We start from the raw sequence: 25,233 nt of genomic DNA on the forward strand, positions 1-25,233 counted from the left end.
GTGTGGGTGTGTGCACACAGTTGGGGCCCTGCACCACACCCTTAATCTAAGTGAATCTAGGGTCAGGTATAGGTTGTTTTTAAAAATGTACCACGGGTATTCATTTCTGAAAGTTCACATCTGTCAATTGTGAAATGAGCAGACGCTTCTCATCATTACTAAATAATGAATGTTTTACTTTATTGACAGGTCCACTTATTACCAGCACTGCAATTTCAGTAAGAGCGAAAGAGAAGCAAACGGTGTGTCCCACTGACAAGCAGGATCTTGTGGGAAGACACATTAATAACTGTGCCCTGAGTAAGTGGCATGGGCACGCGTTGTGACCTGACCGCTGTAGTTATCTTATTATATTTTACTAAATGCAGTTGAGAAGTAAGAACATTCTCTTTCTACCTCTGTTGTCAAATCCCCTTCTCACTCTGTCATTTGTTTGTTATCTTTGCTTTGTCTCTTTTTCATTCTTCTCTCCCTTCCCCATAAATCACCCTGCAGCATTGAGGATGTTCAGGAAATTCAACACTAAATCACAGCTAGAGACTGGCTTGGGTGAAACCCCTCCTCACAAATAGCCTCAAAAGCCTTCCTCCAAATGTGTTCGTCACTGATTTCCAGTTTGAGCGGTGGGAGTTTAGAGAGCCTGAGGGGGAGTTTAGTGCCCATTTGGTCATCCTCCTAATCAACACAAAGCTTTCACATAGCACGGTGACCAAGACTCAACAGCTCAGCACATGATCGAGTAGAGTCAGGTATTCTATAGAAAAGGAAAGGTTTTTGTTTCCTGAATGTTAACAAATTCCCCTTTTGTCACATGGGTAAGGAGGGAAGCCGTGCTTAATTTGAGAGGGTGGTTTCCGGTGCTCGACACCAACACTTAATTGTCAAAGCTGCCAAATGGTAGTGGTGTCTGTACGATTAACAGGTGACATAACAGTTGTTTATTAATTCAATATACATTAAAACCACTACATCAGTTTCCCAAGCCATTATTGTAGCTGTGGGGGCCTTGAACAGTCTGAAATACCACATTTGTAGCAGTGTCAGGGAACAAATAAATGGATCCAAAACACAAAAGGGCAGCAGAGAGACCTAAAAATACAGAAATGCCAGTAGAATAAAAGACCAGAGCTATCAGTAGAGAAACACTCTTGTAATGGGCCCATTTAGAGAAAGAAACACTCATGTAACAGGTTCCATGGAGAGAATTGAGAGAGCAAAAAGTATATAACGTGGTAACTAGACAGGAGAGACATAGGGGATCAAGTAACCAGGCATGTGGGGAGAAGGACAAGAGACTCCATGGGAAAGCAGGAACAAGGCACATGCGGTACCAACACCTGGGAGCAGGAATAGAAAGACACTCTTGAGGGAGGAACGGTGTCAACGACGAGCAGGTATAGAAGAACACGAAGGAGGAACCAGGCACAGGAGAGCAGGAATAGAGATGCCCAGGGTGGGATAAAAGACAGAGGAATTAGACAAACACTGGGGATGGGGAATATGAAATACAGAAGAGAAGGAAAAGGGAAAAAAAAAACTAGGGAAGGAAGAACCAGGGAGGAATAATGAACAAAGGAGTGCAGGGATAGAAAGAGATAGAAGGGAGAAACAAGGCACATGGAAGAACAGGAATTGAAAGAAATGGGAATTAGGAACAAGGCACATGGTAGAGCTGGCATAGAAAGACGGAGGAACAAGGCACATGGGGGAGCTGGCGTAGAAAGACACTGTAAGGAGGAACAAGGCACAATGGAGAACAGGAATAGAAAGATGAGGAAGAACAAGGCACTTGGGAGAGCAGGTATAGAAAGACGGGGGGAGGAGGAACTAAGGAGACCAGATATAGACACACAGAGGGAGGAACAAGTCATATAAAGGAAAGGGAGGAACAAGGCTTCCAGAAGAGCTGGAATAGAAAAAGCATGCACAAGGCACACATGAGAGAAGGAATGGAAAGACACGGGGAAGAAAGTAACGAGGCACGCAGGAGAGGATTAAAAGACGCCCTGGAAGGAGGAGGAACAAGGCATAACCAGGGGAAGGACTGTAGAGGGGATGAGTGAAAAAAAAAAAACCAAAGACTAACCAAGTGAAGGAACAGAAGCGTGAGGGAAGGCAAGAGACATGTTAGAATGAAAAGGTACATAAATATCTAGAAAAGAAAGAATAAAGGGCCATGCTGTGGAAGTAGAGAAAAAAAACAGGATAAGGGTTTCATGGCTTGGAAAGAAGGTAATGCACAAAGAAACAAATGTTAAAGCTGAGGTGAAATGCTGGTAAAAACAGGGCATGAAGTGATGAGACATGTACACAAAGACTCCTACTTACCAACACAAGATCACTTGAAGATATTTATAAGATCAGACGAACATTACCTCAATACGTGTGGGAGCGCAAGCATATAAATATTTGTGGCTAAAAACAGGTGGATAATCAAACCGGGTCAGTAGAATTCATAGTTTTGTCTTTACACAACAGGGGACTCTGGACCCAATCCCGAGAGGTTACTTGGCATCAAAAGGGAGGAAACGCCACTTCTGGAGGATCATCTGGACTCTGACACAAGAGAAATACAGAAGAGTCTCAGCGCAGGTGAAGAATTGTGGCTGTGAGATGTTGATATAAGCATTGCAAACACTCCTGTCCTGCTCCTATCATCTTTCCCCTACATCTCTCCAAACCGGATAGCATTTACCACCAAAATAATGGACATGACCAAAAATCTTAATTCCTAGAAACAAAGCGACTGTCCCTTCCATTATTACCTCTATGGGAGGAGGGGGCTGAGTGGCTTATTACTGGCGACCCAAGTGACTAGTGAGGCATGGTCGAAAGCGAATAGATGTCTGGGATGGATGCATAAAAACACACAAAACTGCTGTGGGTGGGCAGCTGCCTTAAGGAAATTGTGGTGATGTGAGGGTTCAACACATGGGATTGTATTATCTCCAGGGTGGGAGACTTGTTTGATGGAGTTGCCCTGATATCTTTTATGACCCTCCAAAGTGAATTTCATTTAAAGGACACGCATGGTTGCACATACTTGCAGCTTACATATGCCTGGAAAGCAGAAAACATCCCTGAAGATCTCCCAGAGTATGCACCCCTAGAAGGGAGACCCTCGATGGAGGACGTAACACAGAAGGCGGACTCCTCCGTATACAAGACCATTGATAACAATATACCGGACACTTTACTCCAACTGAAAAATAAATGGGAGAATAGTGTGGCGGAGCTAGACGATCTAGATTGCGCTAATGTTCCCACACGAGGTGGCGATCAAATCGAGGTTGCGACTCATCCAACTTAAATCTTTCACCGGATTTATTATGACAGAGCTCGCCTAATCATAGGAAGGGCGGCATCATCAGAATGTCGGGGTATCATGGGGAGAACTGTTCTCACACACTCTGGACATGCCTAACTATACGCTCTTACTGGCGAAAAGAAATCTGGGAACAGAGTACAGTAATAGGGATGACGTTGCCCGAAGACCCCAAGTACATACATTCAGGCAAACCCAGTGAGATTGACCTCCCACATATGACATTACTGTTTTTGGGCTTAATCATAGTGAAAAGGGCCTATCACGGGGGGTGTAATTTTCCTCTAGGACTGAAGGGAAAGCAAGTATGGATCTATATGGCAGCGAAAGAGCTCTGTAATAGATATGGGGTTGCCCGCGTAAAGTTTGCAATATATGAGGTAGCTGGATCAACCATTATGGACTTGAGCTGCAAGAAGGTGTTAATGGTATGTTCCAAACACAAACCACCTAATTTGTGTAACTTGATTTGTCATGCTTGCTGAATGGTTAAAGCCTTTCTATCTTCTCTTCTACTATCCTCATTGGTCGATGTGAAAACATTTGCAGTACTGATGCCCTTCTGCGCTCTATTTGTTTATATGTGGCTCTGGGTTGTGCTCCATTTGTTCTAACTTTCAAAACCAAGTAAAAATATATTTTAAAAAAAATCTTAATTAGACTTCCCACACAATGTTAGAAGGACATTGTAAGAAGCTGGGGCTCTGTATATGGTATGTCACTAGGCGATTAGACCGTGCAAAGAGTCCAGGGATTCCCCAAAAGTATACAGGGCTTAATGTAAAACCAAAAGTGCTCTATTAGTGGTAGTTGTAGTGATAGTGTGGGCGAGCAGTCTTAGGCCTAACACAGAGCAGTATAAGACATGTATTGCACAACCTTACCCGGCAATAGACACACGACTCAAAAAGACAAATAAGCTTTGTTTGTATTTTTTTTTTAAGACCAAGATCTTAGCAATGGGGTAGGTACATTTTGTTAACTCTTTTTATTGAACTTTGTTTAGTTGTACAGCATCTAATAGATTATAACAGCATTTATCACAACTTTCAGCGTACAGTATGCTTTCCAGAGGTCCGGTTAGACTACAAGTATCCCATTACAATCCAATGCCACTTCCCTCTAAAGCAGTCCTTCTGAATTTAGCTCTACCCATCTGACTGGTGAGGGAGACACATATAACATCTGTTAGACGGACCGGGAGGGTCGGCCGAGGACAAGGGGAGAGGTCTCCGGGGAGAGCCGTCTCCAGTGATCGTACAGATGAGTAACTTCCCCCCCACAGATACACACCACACAAGGATAGGATTTAACGTTCTTTATAGGCGATTTCTTAAGGTACGATGAAATGGTACAAGGAGGTCTGGACTCGGGGGTCCCCTCGATTCTAGTCTCTTGGTTTGGGAAAGGGGGTAGCGGGACAGTCTGGTTACCAATCTGGTAGCTGAGATGGTATGGTGGATAGCTCACAATCCTCGAGCTCGGTGTTCTAGCTTGGACGGGCCGCGGCAGCGCCAGCAGGTCCCGGTGAAGGTGGTCGTTACACGGTCCGCGGCAGCGCCAGCAGGTCCCGATGAAGGTGGTCGTTACACGGTCCGCGGCAGCGCCAGCAGGTCCCGACGAAGGTGGTCGTTACAACGGTCCGCGGCAGCGCCAGCAGGTCCCGACGAGGATGGATGATGCAGAAGGCCGCGGCAGCGCCAGCAGGCAGGACGATGATTCACAAGGCAGGGCTACGGCAGCGCCGGTAGTCCGTCAAGGCTGAGTTCTCTCGGTGTCTCTCGACTCCAGGATACAACTGCCTTCCTGCTCTGGAGCTGCCCTAGTTATAGGTCTGGCGCCCTTTGATGTCCGGACCCTCGCACTTGGAGGTCGGGGGGTCCGGGATGAGGGAGTTCAGACACCCAGCAGGGGGTGGAGCCAGCGCCCGGGGGAGCTGGAGGGCGATCGGCACCTGGCGGGGGAGAGCCATCGGCACTTCTTTCTCCCATTGACCTGCCAAGTGGTCCGTTCACCTCCTGGGTGGATGGTGGTGCCGGGCTGTCGGGGCCGGGCCAGGCCCAGGGTTAGGGTCGAGCTGAGGCCACGCGGCCTCGTGGCGCAGTGTCCAAGATGGCGGCTGATCCGGCCGGGGGAGCCGGTAGTGGTTCGGCCCCATGATACATGGATGTCCGGGGGCAGGAGTTCCGTCGGGAGACGGGGTGCGGGTTGCTCTTGGGGGTAACACCTAGGAGTCCGGGGCTTGGGCCGTGTCATGCGGGGAGGGAGCGAGCCCTTCATGTGGCCTGTCCAACATGCGTCCCCCCCCAGCTGAAGGCGGGGAGAGTCACCCATCCTCTTGGGGACTCTCCTCGTCGAGGCGGAAAAAGCGTGACAGGCCATCTGCGTTGGCGTGGTCTTGGCCCGGTCGATGTTCCACAGTGAAGTCCATCCCCTGCAGGGAGATGGACCAGCGCAATAGTTTTGGGTTTTCCCCCCGCATCTGCATTAGCCACTGCAGGGGTCGATGATCGGTTTGCACCCGGAAGTGGGTACCGAAGAGATAGGGCCGGAGCTTTTTGAGGGCCCACACCACTGCGAAGGCCTCCCTCTCGATTATGCTCCAGCGCTGTTCTCGGGCCAGGAGGCGTCTGCTGATGAAGGCCACCGGCTGGTCAAGACCCTCGGGGTTCAGCTGGGAGAGAACCGCCCCGATGCCGTGGTCGGAGGCGTCCGTTTGCACAATGAATTCCCGACTGTAATCGGGGGCCTGGAGCACAGGGGCGGTGCACAGGGCGGCTTTCAGCTTCTCGAAGGCCGCTTGACAGTCGGGGGTCCAGTTAATCTTCTTCGGTTGGTTTTTGGACGTGAGACCCGTGAGGGGCCCCACAATGCTGCCATAGTCCCTCACAAACCGCCGGTAGTAGCCGGTGAGTCCCAAGAAGGCTCGGACCTCGGTCTGCGTGACTGGGGGTTGCCAGGACTGGATGGCAGCGATTTTGAGTTGCAGAGGGGCCACCAGACCGCTTCCCACCTGGTGTCCGAGGTAGGTCACGGACCCCTGACCAATTTGGCACTTGCCGGCCTTGATTGTGAGGCCGGCCCGCTGGAGGGCCTGCAGGACCTCTCGGAGGTGGTCGGACCAGTGGCGGCTGTACACAGCGATATCGTCCAGGTAGGCGGCGCTGAACTCTTCGAGCCCCGCCAAGACCTGGTTCACTAGGCGCTGAAAAGTAGCTGGGGCATTCTTCATGCCGAAGGGCATGACCTTGAAGTGGTAGTGGCCATCGGGGGTAGAAAAGGCGGACCGTTCTTGGGCTCGGGGTGTGAGACCGATCTGCCAGTAGCCCGCTGTCAGGTCGAAGATGCTGAGGTAGCGGGCAGCCCCCATGCGGTCGATCAATTCATCCGCTCGGGGGATGGGATGAGCGTCGGTCCTGGTGACAGCATTCAAGCCCCGATAGTCGACGCAGAATCGGAGTTCAGGAGTGGTGCCGGGGGCAGCGGCTTTGGGGACCAGCACGACCGGGCTGGCCCAGGGGCTGTCCGAGGGCTCGATGACCCCGAGCGTGAGCATCTTGGACACTTCCTCTTGGATGCAGGCCCGCACCCGATCTGGTACGCGGTATGCCCGGTGTCTGATAGGGGGACTGTCCCCTGTGTCCACGTCGTGCAAGCACCAGGGGGTGACCCCTGGGGTGAGGGAAAACAGAGTAGCAAACTGCAGCAGGAGGTCCCGGCAGCCTTGGCGTTGCTCTGGGGTGAGGGCATCGGAGAGCCGGACCCCGTCCACGGAACCGTCTTTCTCCTGAGTCTTCAGGAGATCAGGGAGAGGCTCGGAGTCTTCTTCCGCCCCACTGTCTGTAGCCATCAGGAGGCTGAGTTCCGAGCGCACAAAGTGGGGTTTGAGTCTGTTGGTGTGGAGGACCCGGAGGGGGTTCCGGGGAGACTCCATATCGATGAGATAGGTGACGGGGCTCTTGCGTTCGACCACTTTGAAGGGCCCCGTCCACTTGTCCTGCAAGGCACATGGTTCGGTGGGGGACATCACCCACACTTGTTGACCAGGTTCGAATTCGACGGAGGAGGCATTTTGATCGTACCATTTTTTCATGTCCTCCTGACTGGCCTCAAGATTCGCTTTTGCCATTTCCCTGAATCGCCGGGTCTGATTGCGTAGTGCCAGGAGGTACTTGAAGACGTCTGGAGGGGTCCTTAGGGGGGCCATCTCCCAACCTTCTTTGACTAGGCTGAGGGGCCCTCGCACAGGGTGCCCGTACAACAGTTCGAAGGGGCTAAAACCGAGGGACTTCTGGGGAACTTCTCGATAGGCGAAGAGGAGGCACGGAAGTAGTACATCCCACTGGCGACGGAGGGGCTCTTCCAATCCCCCAATCATTCCCTTGAGCGTGCGGTTGAATCGCTCAACTAGTCCGTTTCCTTGAGGATGATAGGGGGTCGTGAATCGGTAGGTGACCCCGCACTGTTGCCAGAGGGACTTCATATATTTCGAGAAAGTTTGTGCCTCGGTCGCTGACGACTTCTCGGGGGAAGCCCACCCGGGAGAAGATCCCCATTAAGGCCCGGCCGACCACCGGAGCTGTTACAGTTCGCAGGGGCACAGCCTCGGGGTAGCGGGTGGCGTGGTCCACCAGTACCAGGATGAACCGATGTCCTTGTGCTGTGCGGGGGTCCAGGGGCCCCACAATGTCTATTCCCACCCTCTCGAACGGGGTGGTGACAACTGGGAAGGGTTGCAGAGGTGCTTTGAGCTTGCGGCCGCTCTTCCCGCTGGCCTGGCACGTGGGGCAGGACCGGCAGTGGTTGAGGACGTCGTTTCGCATCCTCGGCCAGAAAAAGTGGGTCACCAGGCGACTGTAGGTTTTGTCCTGGCCCAGGTGTCCCGCCAGAGGGACATCGTGGGCCAAATTTAGCAGGAAGTCTCTGAAACGGAGGGGCACCACCAGCACTCGACTGGCCCCTAATTCCGCGATTCTCTGTTCACTGTATAGCAGGTCGTTATCCCAATAGACCCAATGGGCTCCGTTGGAGTCCCCTGCGCTCTGGGCGATGGCTTGCTGGCGGAGTCCCTCGAGGGAGGGACAGGTCTTCTGCTCCTGGCAGAACTGTTCCTGGGTGGGCCCCCCTTCTTGACGCCACTGAGCCAGGCCGGGAAGGTCCTGGGGCTGGGCGACCCCTTCGGGGGTTTGCTCTGGGGGGTGGGTATGGTCGGTGTCCTCTACTGGAGCGATCGGGGGAGGAGGTGCAGGCCATTCTGGTTCTTCTGGTCGGGGGATGGCACGGGCGGCCATGGACCGGGTGGTTACGCACGCCCAGTCCGGGAGGCCCAGCATCCCCAGGTGCTCTCTTCTTTCGACGGCGGCCCACGGGGAACTCTCCAGATCATTCCCCAGGAGACAGTCCACGGGGGCATCATCCCGGACCGTCACCTTCAACATGCCGGAGACCCCTCCCCATTCGAAGGGGACGCAGGCCATCCGACATAGACTCTCGGAATTGTCGGCTGAGCGGACGGGGCAGAGAATATTCGGCAGGATCTGCTCTGGTTTTACCAGGTGACAGCGGACGGCCGTCCCACTGGCCCCTGTGTCACGTAGGGCTTCGGCCCGGCGCCCATTAATGTTTACCCACTGGCTATATTTTCTGGTGTTGGCGGGTAGGGGGGCCCGCGGGACCATGTCTTTTCCCCCTAGGCACGCTAGAACCATGGCGGCCGGTTCCCACTCTTGTTGGGCCTGCTCGTATTCTTCTTGTTCTTCGGAGATTTGTTCTCCCCCCAGGGCGGCGGCAGCTACCTGGCGGGGTTTTGGAGTTTGGTTCTGTGGACAGTTCGGGTCATTGGCGTAGTGGCCGACTCGCTGGCATCGGTGACACGTGACGTTGGCTCGGAACCCCGGGCGCATCGGGGGGTTGCCCCGGCTGGCCGGGGGCGGGGTGCTGGCAGCGGGAGCGGCCGGGACGGTGTCTCTCCCTCGCCCCTGGCCTCCTCCTCCTCCTCGGGGACGGTGCTGACCTTGGTTGTTCCGGTTCTGCTCGTGTGGCCCTCTCCGGCCCACTCGGGTGCTTTCCCACCGGTCAGCTTCGGCGGCGAGTTGCCGTGGGTCAGTCAATTTACTGTCGAGGAGGTGCTGCCTGAGCTCGACGAAGCAGTTGTTAGACAGGTGCTCCCACACCATGAGATTAAAAAGTTGCTCGTAGGTCGTTACGTGGCTTCCCTTGATCCAACCCTCGAAGGCTCGGCTGAAATAGTTGACATATTCCACCCATGTTGTACCCGGGATCCGGGTGCAGTCCCGAAACCTCTGGCGGTACATTTCGGGTGTGAGCCCATATCGGGTGAGGAGGGCAGCCTTCATGTGGTCATAGGATGACATCTGATGGTCTGGGAGCTGCAGTAGGGCATCGCGGCCTTCGTTGACGAACCTCCCCCATAGGCCGGCTCCCCAGTCACTTCGATCGATCCGGTGGGAGGTCATGGCGATCTCGTAGGCCTTGAACCACTGTTGTATGTCGTCCTCTCGGACATACTCTCGGACAACATCCTTGGGGATGTGGACCTTCTTTTCTGTCGCTCCCGGGGTGCGCGGTCGCTCGGGCACCTCCGGTTCTTTGTTCTGCTTCCGTAGTTCTATTTCTGCCAGTTTGCGCTCGTGTTCGAATGTTAGTCTTTTTTCTTCGAGCTCTCTCTGCCTCTGTTTTTCCTCCCGTTCTTCTCGGAGCCGCAGATGTTCTAGGTTCAGTTTTTGCTCGGCTAATTTTAGTTCACCGTCCATTTTGAGTCGTGCCATTTCTAACTCATGTAATCTGTTTTTTCCCTTTCTTGGATCTCTTCCTGCGAGAGGCCCGTTCCTCGCTCCTCGGGAGCCGTGGCGTTCCTCTCCGATGCTGCACTGTTTTGGTCTGGGGATCCGGCGACCCCGGTTTCTGCCCATGACTCAATGGCGTGCTTAAAATCGTCTTTGGTACTCAGGCCGGTGGTAGCAATGCCTAGTTCCATGCAGAATTGTTTCAGTTCACGATGGCTATACTCTTCCAATTTATCCATCTGGAATTTCTCGGTGGATCCGCTCTCTTTGGTTGACATCGTGGTTTTGTCGTGGGGTGATCTACTCTCTGTACGATTACGTGTTGATTCGGATCGCGCCGCTGGCCACCAATGTTAGACGGACCGGGAGGGTCGGCCGAGGACAAGGGGAGAGGTCTCCGGGGAGAGCCGTCTCCGGTGATCGTACAGATGAGTAACTTCCCCCCCACAGATACACACCACACAAGGATAGGATTTAACGTTCTTTATAGGCGATTTCTTAAGGTACGATGAAATGGTACAAGGAGGTCTGGACTCAGGGGTCCCCTCGATTCTAGTCTCTTGGTTTGGGAAAGGGGGTAGCGGGACAGTCTGGTTACCAATCTGGTAGCTGAGATGGTATGGTGGATAGCTCACAATCCTCGAGCTCGGTGTTCTAGCTTGGACGGGCCGCGGCAGCACCAGCAGGTCCCGGTGAAGGTGGTCGTTACACGGTCCGCGGCAGCGCCAGCAGGTCCCGATGAAGGTGGTCGTTACACGGTCCGCGGCAGCGCCAGCAGGTCCCGACGAAGGTGGTCGTTACAACGGTCCGCGGCAGCGCCAGCAGGTCCCGACGAAGGTGGTCGTTACAACGGTCCGCGGCAGCGCCAGCAGGTCCCGACGAGGATGGATGATGCAGAAGGCCGCGGCAGCGCCAGCAGGCAGGACGATGATTCACAAGGCAGGGCTACGGCAGCGCCGGTAGTCCGTCAAGGCTGAGTTCTTCTCGGTGTCTCTCGACTCCAGGATACAACTGCCTTCCTGCTCTGGAGCTGCCCTAGTTATAGGTCTGGCGCCCTTTGATGTCCGGACCCTCGCACTTGGAGGTCGGGGGGTCCGGGATGAGGGAGTCCAGACACCCAGCAGGGGGTGGAGCCAGCGCCCGGGGGAGCTGGAGGGCGATCGGCACCTGGCGGGGGAGAGCCATCGGCACTTCTTTCTCCCATTGACCTGCCAAGTGGTCCGTTCACCTCCTGGGTGGATGGTGGTGCCGGGCTGTCGGGGCCGGGCCAGGCCCAGGCCCAGGGTTAGGGTCGAGCTGAGGCCACGCGGCCTCGTGGCGCAGTGTCCAAGATGGCGACTGATCCGGCCGGGGGAGCCGGTAGTGGTTCGGCCCCATGATACATGGATGTCCGGGGGCAGGAGTTCCGTCGGGAGACGGGGTGCGGGTTGCTCTTGGGGGTAACACCTAGGAGTCCGGGGCTTGGGCCGTGTCATGCGGGGAGGGAGCGAGCCCTTCATGTGGCCTGTCCAACAACATCCCTATGTGCATTCCATTTACCCCATATCTGGTCCAACCTCTGCCTTCGTAGACCTTTTCGGCTATCATAGACCAGTCTGTCTCTTTCCCACTCCCCCAGCATTGGTGTCTTGCTGGTCCCCGTTTTCAAGCAATGATCCGCTTTGCAATTGTCACTCCCAAGGTGACCCAGAGCTGCTCCTTGCTGCTCAAGTCTGACGGTTCCCATATGTTAAGAAGACACAGTTTGGGTGTGGGTTGAAGGCCCCTCCCGCACACCTCTTGCATTTGAGACGTTATAAACTCCCAATATTGTTTAATAGCTGGGCATTCCCATAATATGTGGTAGAACGTACCCTCCTGTTCGCAAAGTCTTCTGCACTTAGAGTCCTCCTTCCTTCTGATTTTTGTTAGGGTGCCAAAGGAAAGGTAGGACCTGTGAAGTATTTTAATTTGGACTGGCTTAAGTCTTGATGATATGGCTAATTCACGTAGGGAGGCTAATGCTATCCTCCTCTTCTGGGGTCTCTTCATCTTTCTGCCAGAGCTTGGAAAAATGCAGGAGAGGGTCAGGCAAATTAAAGATTCGTTTTTGGTATGTCATGGAGCTTGCTCTTCGGCCCATATAGTTAGTCAGAAGTCTATGCTCCAGTGGGGACGTCTTGGGCAGGTCTATGTCTGGTCGGATGGCTGATGTAAGGGCATGTCTTATTTGTAAGTACCTGAAAGTTTCTGTAGCCGCCATATCATATTCTCGCTGTAAGTCTGAGCATGGGATTACCCCTCCCTTCGACCACAGGTCTCCCACCCTCGAGGTACCTAGGATGTCCCATTTTTCAAATCCCAGGCAGCTACTTAGCCTACTAAGTCTTTCTGCCTCCCATAGGGGCATAGCCTGGGTCACTCTATAATGCCATCCCAGCTTCTTGGTCACTGGGTGCTAAAGGGTGATCATGTGTTTTGGTGGGCCCGTCAGATTCTGTAGCCCCGGGACCCATGAGTAACCTGTCTATCTGGTATGCCGGCTCGTCATGCTGTCGGTGTACCCACTGGTTGATGACCACCAGTTGGGCTGCCCAGTAGTATGCCTGAATGTTAGGTAGTGCAATCCCACCATCGCACCATCCAGTTGTGAGTTTCTGTGTTGCTATTCACGGGGGCATCCCATCCCACAGTAGTGCTCTTACCTCGCTCTCAATTGTTTTAAAATAGGCGTCGGAGACCTTGAATGATGTGTTTTGTAGGGCATACAGGAACCGCCGCAATGCGAAAAACCAGTGTTGTATGTCACTATGTAAGCGTGTTAGGGTGCCTTGTAGGTTGCAGGTATAAAAGAAGTCCGGGTCCGCTGTGGCAAAGAGCCCTAAATACAGAAGCCCGCTGTTACCACCCCCGCCCGCAGTCCGATGGTAGCATTGGAGTTGGGCCGTGCAGAATAAATATTGTCTATTTGGACCAGTGTGTGGTATAACCTGAATTCTTTCCGAAGTTGGTGAAAATCTGCAGGACTCTATTAATGGAGGAATGCAGCGATGCGACATACAAGAGTACATCATCCGCATATAAGGAGATTCTATCCTTCAGCCCAGCGTAGTCCCCCAAATCAGTGGGTCTCTTCTGATCCAAGGGCTCAAGCAGAAGAGTGAAGATTAGTGGCGACAGGGTACAGCCCTTACGTGTCCCTCGTTTGAGAGGAAACGTGCTTGAGATATGGCCATTCACCACCACTTGTGCTAAATGATTTGTATACAGCAATTTGAGCCATACCAAATATTTTGGGCCAAATCCCATTTGTTCTAAGACTGCAAATTGAAAGCCACTAATGGTGTCCAAAACCATGCAGGCGTTTAGAGAGACTTTCACCACGTCTTCCTTAATCATACCTATTCTTCCCTACACTTCATGAAAGCGGCGCAAGTTTAGTGCTCTATTGCGCCCCAACATGAAGCCAGATTGGTCTACGTGGATCAATTTGTTGATGATGTGGAGCAGCCGAGGCGCCGGCAGTTTGACCAGAATTTTAGCCTCCGCATGAAGCAGTGAAATGGGCCAGTAATAGCTGCAGCACTCCACCGGTTTGCCCTGTTTGTATATTACTGCAATGGGGTCCAAGCTTTGATCTTTCAGCGAGATACCTTTTTGCCTACTTTCCGTATTGGATGCTGCGGAGCACAGAGGTTATTTTGTCCTCCGTTCGGTCGCGTTCTAGTGATCTATCTTCCAGTGCAAGGGGATGGTCTGCCAGTATTTCCCTAAAGTTGTCCACTGTGGTGGATGTAGTGGGAGAGTACAAGTGTGTGAAGTGGGTCACAGAAGCTTCTGCTTTCTCCTGCGGGTCCTTCAAAGTCTAACCTCAGTACGGCTACCCAACGGTCCGCCTGTTTGGGTCTCTCAAGCCAGGCTAGCAGTTTCCCAGCCCTGTCTCCCATCTCGTATATTTTGTGCTGTGTTGCTATGTATCTGGTCTTGGCTGCCACTAGGCTTTTATACTCTTGCTGCCTTATGTTTAGGGTGTGTCTGGCAGTTTTGTTGTCCATGTGCACGATGTTAGTCTCCTCGTCTAGTGTGTCTATCTCAGCTCTTCCAACGTCTTCTCCCCCCCCACCCCCCTTATATTTTTTGTGGCTTACTGTAAGCAAGAGAGCCTACCCTTTGATTACGGTTTTGAATGCTTTCCAGAAAAAATCTGCAGAGACTTGATCGATCATTCCTTTTCTTTGAAATAGAGATCCGTGTTCTGAATTATTCCCTTTCTTATGTGCAGGATTTTCAGATAAAAGGGATGTAGGGAAATCTTTTTCCGAACCGGTGGGGTGCCCAGAACATAGCAGGCACATATTGGGTAATGATCATAGATTCCCTGTGCCAGATGTCTCACCTCTCTAAAATTCGGCTCTCGGTCACCCAGTGCTAGCAAGTAGTATATTTGTGACAGGCTTTTGTGAGCTCCAGAATGGAATGCATATTGCAGTGATTGTGGATTACGTGCTCACCACACATCAGTGAGTCCCAAAGCCATTGGGAAGTCTGCAAGAACTGAATAAACACATGGGTGACTTGGGGGGATTGCGATCTTTCTGATCGCACAATACCGTATTCAGATCGCCATTAGGTAAGTTAAGTTTTACTTGCTAAAGTCTGGCAGGGTTAATTCAGAAGAGCTGGCGGGATGTGAGCTGACAGGATATTAATTGGTCTTCCTTCCAATGTGCCTGTTATGGCCGCATATCTGCCATGCACGTTCGTCCAGGTCTGTTTTTTAATAAAGGGAAAGTGCTTACGTAAAAGTATCCCCGTCCCTCTGGACCCCAAGGTAAACCCTGCATGTGCAATTAGTTGGTATCCCCATCTATCCAAGGCCTTGCGAGTGGTACCCACCAGGTGCGTTTCTGTGGTACTGTCAGTCATGGTTGGTTCGGTGAAGCCTATTTATTTCCTCACCATCTAATGGATCACTTTAAGGACAGAGGCCAAGTCAAGTCTCCCTTTAGCCGTCTTGTCCCGATCACACCTGCTGCCCTGGGATGCTATTGTCTGTTCCGTGGGTTGTGTCAATGCTACAAAGTAAGAACGGACGACCCCCCCCCCCCCCCCCCGCTAACTGAAGCAGAACTAAAACTCCCCCCAGTAACTTGTTTTTTGCACTTTCATGGCGCAGTCTGGAAAAAATGTGATTGTGCTGTTGTCGTACTGAAGGGGCGGAGCACTGCATGCGGTTTGCAATATGACGTCTCTGTCCCGGAAGTTGAAGACTCTGGCCAATATCGGGGGGGGGGGGGGTGGGTGGCTTCGGTCTTCCTCCCGGTACTCGATGGGCCTTTTTAATACAAAAATAGTTTGAAAGTCCTCGCGCAATAGGTGTTTTAAGACCAGTTCTCCCACAAATAGATCTGCTGCAGGCCCATTGCTCGCTCCGGGACTCTGATAATTCGGACATTGTTCTGCCTCGATCTGCCCTCGTAATTGTCTAATCATAAGTGTTTTGGTCGTGGCTTGCAGATCACTGACTTGTTGCTTGAGGATTGTTGTATCGGCCTTCAGACTTTGTGATGTGTCTTCCACATCCTTGACTCTTGCATCCATTTTACGCAAGTCTGCCCTAATTTTCAGTCATTACATAGTCCATTCACATTTCCAGAGAAATGTGTACATTGTTGAAAGCAGCCATGATATTGTGTTAAGTGACGTCCTCTTTTCCATTGTTGGTTGTGCCAGAGCTTGAGACCGATCCGCCGGGTCCCCAGTTGCTTGTTGGCCTTTTTGCCATGTATACGTATCCAGTTTAGTCTGGTGTGAGCCGCCCCTTCCCTTTCTGCCTGTCATATGCGCTTTCTACTGTGGGCTGACTGAGAGATGGAGACCACGTTGGCAGTCCACCAGGGTATTAACCCACCTGCCTTGTGGAAAGTCTGTTTTGTCTGGGTGCAACTCCTCCACCACCACACCTTATTGTTCCCGTTGAGGCACCACTTGTGGTTCAATCGCAAAGGCCGACGTTTGTTTCAGCGCTGCGGTGCTTGCGTCAATTCATGCCTGTCCGCCAAGGAGCCGTCTTGTACTTCTGGCACACTGTGCCGATCCGCAGGACCACTGTGTTGTATGGCATCCACTGGTGAGTGCTGTTGTCTATCCATGTGACCTGCCCTGCAAGCCCTGGCAGCGTCTTAGTTTGTACCCTTCACCCCCGGAGGATCATCTTTCCACCTTCCAGGGCTTTCTGCCGCCCTACCAACCTTCAGGGCACCCCGTCTGGGGTGACTTCCTCTCAGGGGGGCTCGTTTACTGGTGATCCTCTGTGGTCCACCACAGGTGCAGGTGGCCCCTCCCACTCCTTTTCATTGCCTTTTGTTTCTTGTCGGCTCATCCGGCTCTCAAATGCTGGGCCCAGCGCTGGTCATTGCTCCCCGTTGCACGTTTATGTTGTGTGGACTGCCTGACTCTCCCTTCACTTGCCTTCCTTGATTAGGCGGCCAGTGTATCTGGCCCAATTATAAACTGGCTTCTGCCGTATCGGACCAGGCTAGTTCAGTGCTGCTTCTACGGTCGGACGATGAGCCCTTGCCTGTTGCTTGTTGAGTGACCACTCTGCTAGTTTGCGTTGTGTTGGCAGGCTTTGCTCCATGTACCTGTGTGCGCTGCATTAGCTCCACCATTCAGTCTGTACTGGTGCAGTACTGCTCCGTCGCTGTGTCACTTCCCCAGCGGGTGGAGGCCAGGGGACAATAAGACGTCCCCCTCGGAGCTTTTTAGGCAGCCCCTCCCCATCTGCTGCAGTTTTCAGTCGGGCGTCGTGTCCTCACCACTCTGACCAGGATGCTTGCTCTCTCCAGCTGAGCCGGCAGCGACTTGAACACCGGTGGTTGTACCTCGTCAGTTCCACCCGTGGGGCTTTTGCATGCTCACTTCTGCGGGAATGCTCACAACTTTACTGCCTGGCTTTACCTCGCGGCCAGGCTCAGGTCCGATCCCGGCCTTTTCTACTCTAAGTTTTGTAATTTTGTTGTACGAGGCCGTATTGGTCACCAAAGTTTTTACTGAGGTTACAGCACCATTCATGTAGATTATTGAACGGATGGGACATAATGTTGGGTTGGGCAGGGGGGTCACCGGAGCCTCGCTAGTGTGCGGCCATCTTCGTTAGCTCCTTGCCACGCTCCCCGGGTAAGTACGCTTCTAAATATGAATACTTTTTCCTTGCAAAAATCTACACTTCAAACAATTTCTGCATAGTTCAATGTTATCCTATGGGGAAAATATTATCACAGTTAAACAGGCAAGTGTCATACTCCCAATTCCAGTCTTTGGGACCAAAGGTCAACAGGGGGCAAGGGTCAGGCAAGTACTAAAACTGCACCACCAGCCTCACAGGGGTGGCTGGGTTCAGAGGTCGAAATCTGAGTTCGTCCCGGTGCGTTTCAGTGGATAAGGGGGTGCTCTAAGCCACACTGCTTGAGGGTAAGTAGATTGGTTGCAAGGGCCAAGCTTTGGGGTTTAGGATAAGCACGGGGGGGGGGGGACAAAGCAGCACCAAACATATATTACCTGTGGCACGAAGGCAGGGGTGCCTCCCGACTTCAGAGTCTTCTTATTGAAGCCTTGTTGCGGTCAGGGGAGCCTCTGGATTCACACTGTAGGCGACCTGTGGAGGCCTGGCGAGGTCAGCCAACACTAGATTTGAGGTCAGTATTGCTGGGGAAACTTCACTGCACCGGTGAGCCGCTCAGACTCGGGCCGTGGGCGTCTGGTGCAGAGTGGGCAGGAGTCACGGTTCCAGCTGGATGGGGAGCACTTGGAGTAGTTTTCTTCTGGATATGTACGCTGTCCACGGGAGATGGAATCTTTTTTTGAAGGCATTAGTCCTCCCAAGATTTTCAGATGTCGCAGCCTGCAAGATAGGTCACAGGTTTGTCGAAGCTGGAGACAGACCTGTAGGGCTGGGGCCAAGACAGTTGTCTCGTTCCGTCTTCTCTGCAGGGATATTTTCTTTCCTCTTAGGTCATCGCAGATCTACTTTCCTGTCTGGGGAGCTTCCTAAATACTAAATTTAGTGGGTGTTTAAGGGGAGGAGTCGGTAAGGCCAATGGGCACCTTATCTGGGGTGACTACACCCACTATTAATCCACCCTTCTGTGGGATGGGGTATAGACCTAGCCCTGATTGGAGGCGTCCCCTTATCTTCAAGGTAGAGGAGACTGAAAAGGGTGCTTAACTTCGCCTCCTTCACCTGAGGGGTGGAGTTTACAAAGGTGGGCACAACTCCTAAGTTTTCCCATCCAATATATACAGCGAGTAGTAATCCATCCAAAGTGAGGCTGTAAACTGGGGGCTGCCACCTGCTGCTAGCAGCCAAGGCTGGGTGTCACATTACAAAGGTGGCAGGCCCCCCAGGGATCCAGAAACACATCTGTGTGTGGCATGCTGCCTAAAGCCAATCTGTGCCCACACCAGGATCGGTAGGCTTTCAATGGGCACCTCTGAGTACATGTTACAATAGATCCCACAGTGGCATCAGTGTGGCTTTATTGAGAGGAGTCGTTTGGTACCAAACTCTCTTGTGTTCCATGAAGCCATCATGGTGCTGTGGAACTCGAGTTGTTGAATTTCCAGCCAATGTACTCTCTATGGCTTCCCTGGCACATTGAATTTTAAGGAATAGACTCCAATGTTGTAGCGCCAGATCTGCTCCTGCAGATATACCCACACCTGGGATATAGTGCACTGCCTTAGGGCTGGTAAGGCCTGCTAGAGGGGTGACTTACCTATATTTTAGGCACTGCTAGCTGGCATGGCATACAGGGAATGTGCCATGTCCACTTTGTTTTTTTTCTTTGCGCCAGGCCATGCATGCTGCAGTGGCAGTCTACAGGGCCTAAGTGAGGGGCCCGTAGGGGACTCTCTTCAGTCCCAATGCCCTTGGTACCCAGGTAACCTTCACTAGGCACTTACAGGGGGCCTGAAGGGCCAACTGGGGCATCGTTTGTAGGGAAGAAGCATTAGCACAAGAGACCTGCTTGGCAGGGACACTGTGCACTACAATCGAAAACCACATCAAAACCAGGCAAAAAGTGGGGGGGCTAACCATGTAAAGAGTCACTTTCTCACAGACATGCTTATTCTAATTTATTTGGAAATGGTTGTGCCTTTTAACTACATAGGATCATCTGTAAAAACAGAGCATGTTGCCTCAAAAAAAGTATTCTGTGCGCATGTATGTACAATGCCCTGGAAAGTAAAGTGCCATTGTTCTTTAAATATGCTTGTTTTTGTTTTTCTTGTTACTGTAATCGCTGTATACAGTACATGCGGACGTGCCACCGTACAGACTGATTCGATGTGTAAACAACGCATACATTTGTGATGCTTTACATTTCAAACATCATCCACTTTTACAGGCTCCAATTGCGGGTCTTTAGCTGATATCTTTGTATACAGGTTTAAGCAATGAGCAAGTGAATAAAACCAGATATACAACTCTAAACAGTGCACTCCACTGCCTGGAACACTTACAATTAATCCCTGCGCCGTTGTATGTCCTACATCTATGGCCCACGTCTGCACCATAGCAGCCCGCCCAACTAGGACTACTCTAGTGTCCTGCGCTCACCAGTGTATTATGACCACGTCGCAGGTGGTGTGTTGCTCGGGGGCTGAATATATATCCTGGCAAAGAGCAAGCTGTTTGCTAGGAAGAAGGTGGGAAAGAGGGCGGGGGGGTAAACCAGCAGGTCTAAACTCCATATGCAGAAGCTATCATACCAAGCAGTCGCACGCTCCTCATTTATCTGTGGATTGTAGGTTAGTAGCTACTGCTCAGCCGGTATCCGCCACAGGTTCGTCCACCTGCGCCTCCAAGCGGTCACACATTTACAAATGCTTGTTTGTGCCACCGAAGGCTGGCCAGGTATGTATGGAATGATGAGTACTAAGGGAGAAGGGTTTCTGTGCTCATTCCAAGCAGCGCTGTTGCCCTCCACTGACCTTATTTTATCCTTAGCTGTGGGCCAGAGCCTGCTTACTGTGATATGTTTCAATAATGAATGCAAAGTCATTGACATAAATATACCAGGGCCATATCTTGGAAAGATTTATTTTCAAATTAAATCCTGTGTAAGCTTAATTTTGAAAGCAAAGATCAGCTGTCACCTTATTCTACATATTTTTCTTTTTACAAAACTGATTGTGAGTCGACCAAAGGCTGTGAATCACTGCCAATGTTAATTGATCCAGTTGATGAGGTAATAGAAAAGAGCAGCACGGACCTGAGCGCAGGTGAGTTGGGAACCGGGACTGTTGCAGACACCAATTAGAAACTGACTACTTTTCTAGGCTTTATTGGAGTTGAGCAGTTGGGGACGTCTTTAAGCTCAAATGTCTCTTCAGTTTTATTGCTGGCGTTTGACTAGCTTTTGTTTATGAAGAAGTCAGATGACCGTATTTCTTCATGTCTCCTTATCTGCGTGTCCCTGAAAAGATTTTCTTTTTGGCTTGCACAAGTTGATCAGCTCTCCTAGTATCTGTCAGCTCCTGCTTCGGTTACGTGATAGATCTGTACATCTTGATTCTTTCTCTCCATTCCTGCTGGATCGGATAAGATTTGTTGGTAGATCTGCTTGTGTTGATCAGATTCCTGAATGAGCAACAGCTCTTCATGGCTGAGTTACTTCCCCATGGTGATTACATTTCTGGTGGATATTTTTATCTACGTGCAATTTCCTCACCTCATGGCTGTCTCCATGTGCCAGACTGGATCCAGAACCCGGGGACTCGCAGTTCGATCCCCGGTGCCGGCAGCGGATGAGCCCAGCACCATGTGACTCTGGGCAATAGCTCGCGTAATCTTCCCGACGGGCCCCCAGCGCCTTGACACCTTCGGGTAATTGTTTGCGCTTTACAAATACTGGACATTTACGTCTGAACAAATGAGAAACAAATGCAATAGCGCCTCCAAGTCGGTGGGTGGCACCACTGCCTCTCTCGCAACTTCACCTGGGTATCGGACATGATGCATAAAGGCACCACACTGCGTGTTGATATCCGTTTAATTATCATTCATTTCTGCGCCCATAGAGGCATAAGAAAGTGTGACAGATTAAATTGCAGTTTTCTAAATCAAGTGTGGAACCTGCTTGTATCCCTAAATTTCACCCCACAGAGCAAGTAGGTGGTGAGGAATCTGTGGTTAGATAAAGTATCCACCAGAAAGAGTATTCCCGCAGGTAAATAACTATGCACTGATTACTAATTTGGCGGACTGGTTACTACAACACAAACGTGACGGATATCCCTTCTGGCAAATTGCAATTCAATTATATCCTGTGGAGCTAGTGATACTGCGGGTGGGATATCTGTCACTTTTGTGCCAGAGTATCCCATCCGCCAAACTCCTAATCGGGCCCTTATTCTTCTGGTGGAATCTTCTAACCATAGATCCCTCACTTCGGGAATCGATACAAAAGCAGTGCCCTCCAAAGAGGTAGGGCTGAGAAGTAGCCTTTTGACTAGTAAGACCTTCAGACCCAAATGCTCAACATGGCCTTCCATGAGTACTTGTGAATCGATGCAGCAGAGCCTGGGGAAAGTATAGATAGATGGCTACATGGAAGATGTCAGAAACTGGAAAGCCCTGCCCTAGGGCAGTATTCAAGTCTTTTTCTCTGGTGGAATGAGCTCAAAGGCCTTGGGGATTGTTCTTGACCAAGGTGTAGCACACCTTATTGGAGAAGACATTCCATAATGAAACGGTTCTCTTCTGAGTCGCCTTTTCTTTGTTTACTCTACTGTGCATGACAAGCAGCGGATCTTATAGATGGTATTCCTTACTCCTATTATTGTAGAAGCTATGGACACAGCTTGGATCTAGCTGAAAAAATAATGCGTGGAGCATCATGGACTACCCCACACGGAAAGGGGACATCACTTTTTGGAAGAAAAGACGCACGAGTCCGAAGCTCCAACATTCCAGGGAAGATGTTAGTATACAGAGGCTGATCTGCAGTACACTGTGACGTGCTGAAGTAATTGGAATGAGAAACACGTGTTTCTAGGTCTTAGAGTAGCGCTGTGAAGAGACTCGGAAGGAGCATGCATCAAGATTGTTGGAGCTGTATTGAGGTTCCACATATGGCACAGTGAAGTGCACCTTAAGTCCAAGTGCCTTTTATTTGTATGTCTTGGACTCCTCCAAAGCCGTATCACGGAAGGAACTGTCATCTTTTCAATCCACTAGTCTCCTGTTTAACTTAGTGGCCAGAAAAAATAGATTCCAGTCAAATTTGAGTGGCACTTTTAAGATGTTACCCGTGTCTTAAGTCATATCCTGTATTGATCCTGGTGGTACTGAATATGTGCATTAGTTCTGACAGAATTGAGAATCGGTCTCTATTCTTGTCCTTCTTAGGGACCAGAAAATACAGCGAGTAGTAATCCATTCACATCACCCTCTAGTATGAGCTGCATCGCCGCTTTGGTAGCAACATCAGCACTTCATCGGACAGATTGTTGGTGTGATTTGCTGACATCTTACTGTAAGCTGGGACAAATGCTGGGAGAAATTTCCGACAAAGGAAGGTGATAGCCAAATTGGACAATTTGAAGGGCCTCGAGGTCCAATGTGATGGAGCGACAGTATCGTAGACAGTGGTGGACTATGTTGCCTTCCAGCCTCAACGGATGATGGCAAATGAACTAAAGAGGTTTGGGAGTGATGCCAGGAGAAGGGAAGGATGAGGGCTGTTGCTGCTGTGGTTGTTCTTGTCTTTTTGTGCCACATCTCCACTGCGGCCATGAAATGTGGCACAGGCTGAGAGGATTGTTGCTGGCACTACATGAGACCCACATGTATCCTCTGAATCTACTGCTATTGCTGATAGAGCTGGTGAGTGGGTTGAAATGACCCCAGGAGCTGGCTGCAATGCTGTTTTAAATCTCTCTATGGCTGCATTGGCTTCCTTGCCAAAGTGCCTGGACCTAAGGTGGGCATCTTTGGCAGCTGGGCCACATTCCCTCCCCATGTCCTGTGAACTAACCATTCCAAAAGAGGCACATTCCTTTTGTATGGAGTCCCAAGGGTGAATCAAGGACAGACTCCTGGGATGTATCCGAGCCACCGGCGTTTTGCAAGTCAAGCTACAGGCCAGCATCTGTATTACGAGGAGGGACTAAGGTATCTGCCTCCTCATTGCGTGGAACATATTGGAGACCTTTTAATGCGTTTAAATCCTATCCAAAAAATGTCCTCCAGTCTCCAGAAGTAATGTTGTTCAGTGATAGGGACTGGTGGAAAACCCTCATCAGCTTGGGAATTAGCTTTGGTTATAGTGTATCCTGGCATTGCATTGGAAGAGCCCTTCCAGGAATTTACCTGGATCTGAAATCAGAACCTGGGATAGAGCTGGAACCAGTGTCCACAGAGCACCAAGCGATGAGGCCTGCAACAGAGGAGTTGAGGTGCAGCACAGGATCCGGTCGGGCCAGGGAGGGGCTGTTGGCAGAAGCTGAACTGGAGCACTGACAGGTCAGTGCAGTAAATGTAAATGGTGAAGTCAACAATGCCCTAAGAAATTGTTCCACATCGGTATCCATCTCAGACCCTGTTCCTAATCTGAAGTCGCAGTTAACGTTCAATGCTATGAGTGGCAATTGTGTGAACTCTCTCTGGAACAGGAGCATCTGGAACTTCTTGTGCTTCTTCTGTGACTTTTCTCTGATCTTGGCTTTCGACATTTTCTTTGACCTCTGTGATGAGGGCAACCTCGACCAAAATCGCCCTGCTTTTTATGTTCTGCGATGTAGACCTTAGTCTCACGTTCACTGATGGCCTTCGGGTGCATTAGGGAACGGTTGTCAAAGGACGTGGTATTGCTCTTGGTGCCAAAGCACCATAAGCAGCTGTTGTGGAGGTCCATAAATGACATCTGCTTTCAACATGTACGGCCCAGCTTGAATCTTGTCGTCCCCATGGTTGTGTCCCTATACACTGCCAGAACATGATTTTAAGAGATTTAGGGTGAAAAGAGGAACTGAGGTCTGCATGCTAGGGTGGCGCCTTTATGTGGCTCCATATTTATAAATCCAGTGATAGGATAGTGTCGCGACAGTGGCTGCGGAGCCACCTGTTGTGCCGGGCCTATTGCAAGAGCGTCCATATGCAGTCTGGTGCCTGGGGAGGGTCACAAGATGAGAAATCTGCAGTTAGAAGTATTCATCAGAAACAACTCTTTAACAGCCATGGGTAAGTAGTTCCACTCTTCCATCAGCCCATTAGAACATACTTTTACTTTAATTGCCACTTTTAATGTAGGCCTTTATATCACCCTCCTGTCATTTCTTATCCGTGTGAAAGTGTTAATATCGCCCAGTTTATTGATACAAGACTTTCCAACCCCGAAAGTATGAAATGCTGAGTTTGCTTTGCTGGGATTCGACCTGTGACCTGCAGATGTCAGTGGTACACATTAAGTCACTTATCCACACTGAAAATTGAGATCAGATCTCAGCGCTGTTAAGAGTTAAACTCCTTTCTTGAAATACACTCACTCACTCGCTCATTCACTCACACTCTCTCTCTCTCTCTCTCTCTCTCTCTCTCTCTCTCTCTCTCTCTCGCGGTCTTTCTTTACAGTATAGACTCTTGCTTAAATAATCAGCATGTCTCGTTTACTTTTGTTTTTATTTATATCACAGGGCAAGAGGAGATTCTTTTATTCTGCATAAAAGAAGAACCAGAGACCTATTACATTGATCATCTGAACAGTGTAAAAAAAGAATGCGTTGAAATCTCGCAGGGTGAGTAAAGACGCTCAGTTGCTTGGGATCAGAATTAATATATTCACAATAATGCACACGACTTGCATACTTTCAATATGTGTACTCCTTGTGGTGTCTTACATTTGTTAATGAAACAAGTTTTTACGTTAGTTTTTGCTGAGTGGAAGACTGTGCCAGTCTTATTTTGTTTGTAGTATGACCTATATGATCCCCTTAATGCGCTTGCTCTTCGTCTCCAGGCAAACGGGGGATAGAAAGAATGTAGGTTTGAAAGTGAGTGCACTAACATTATTGTAGTTTTCCTAGGAACAGATGACTCCTTTGGTTCTGTTACTGCTT

The 25,233-nt window shown here is 50.7% G+C and overlaps 1 protein-coding gene across 1 annotated transcript in view; it reads left to right on the forward strand.

Moving 5' to 3' along the window:
- The window catches only part of LOC146813464 (uncharacterized), an 89,577-nt gene that overhangs the window by 21,921 nt on the left and 42,423 nt on the right, over positions 1-25,233 (forward strand). The window contains exons 3-5 of the mRNA XM_085620231.1: positions 190-300; positions 2,479-2,592; positions 24,811-24,912. Of these exons, the coding sequence (XP_085476357.1) occupies positions 190-300; positions 2,479-2,592; positions 24,811-24,912 (327 nt within the window). The remainder of the gene's footprint in view (positions 1-189; positions 301-2,478; positions 2,593-24,810; positions 24,913-25,233) is intronic.

This window comes from Triturus cristatus, chromosome 7, assembly GCF_964204655.1.
Source record: "Triturus cristatus chromosome 7, aTriCri1.1, whole genome shotgun sequence".
NCBI lineage: Eukaryota > Metazoa > Chordata > Amphibia > Caudata > Salamandridae > Triturus > Triturus cristatus.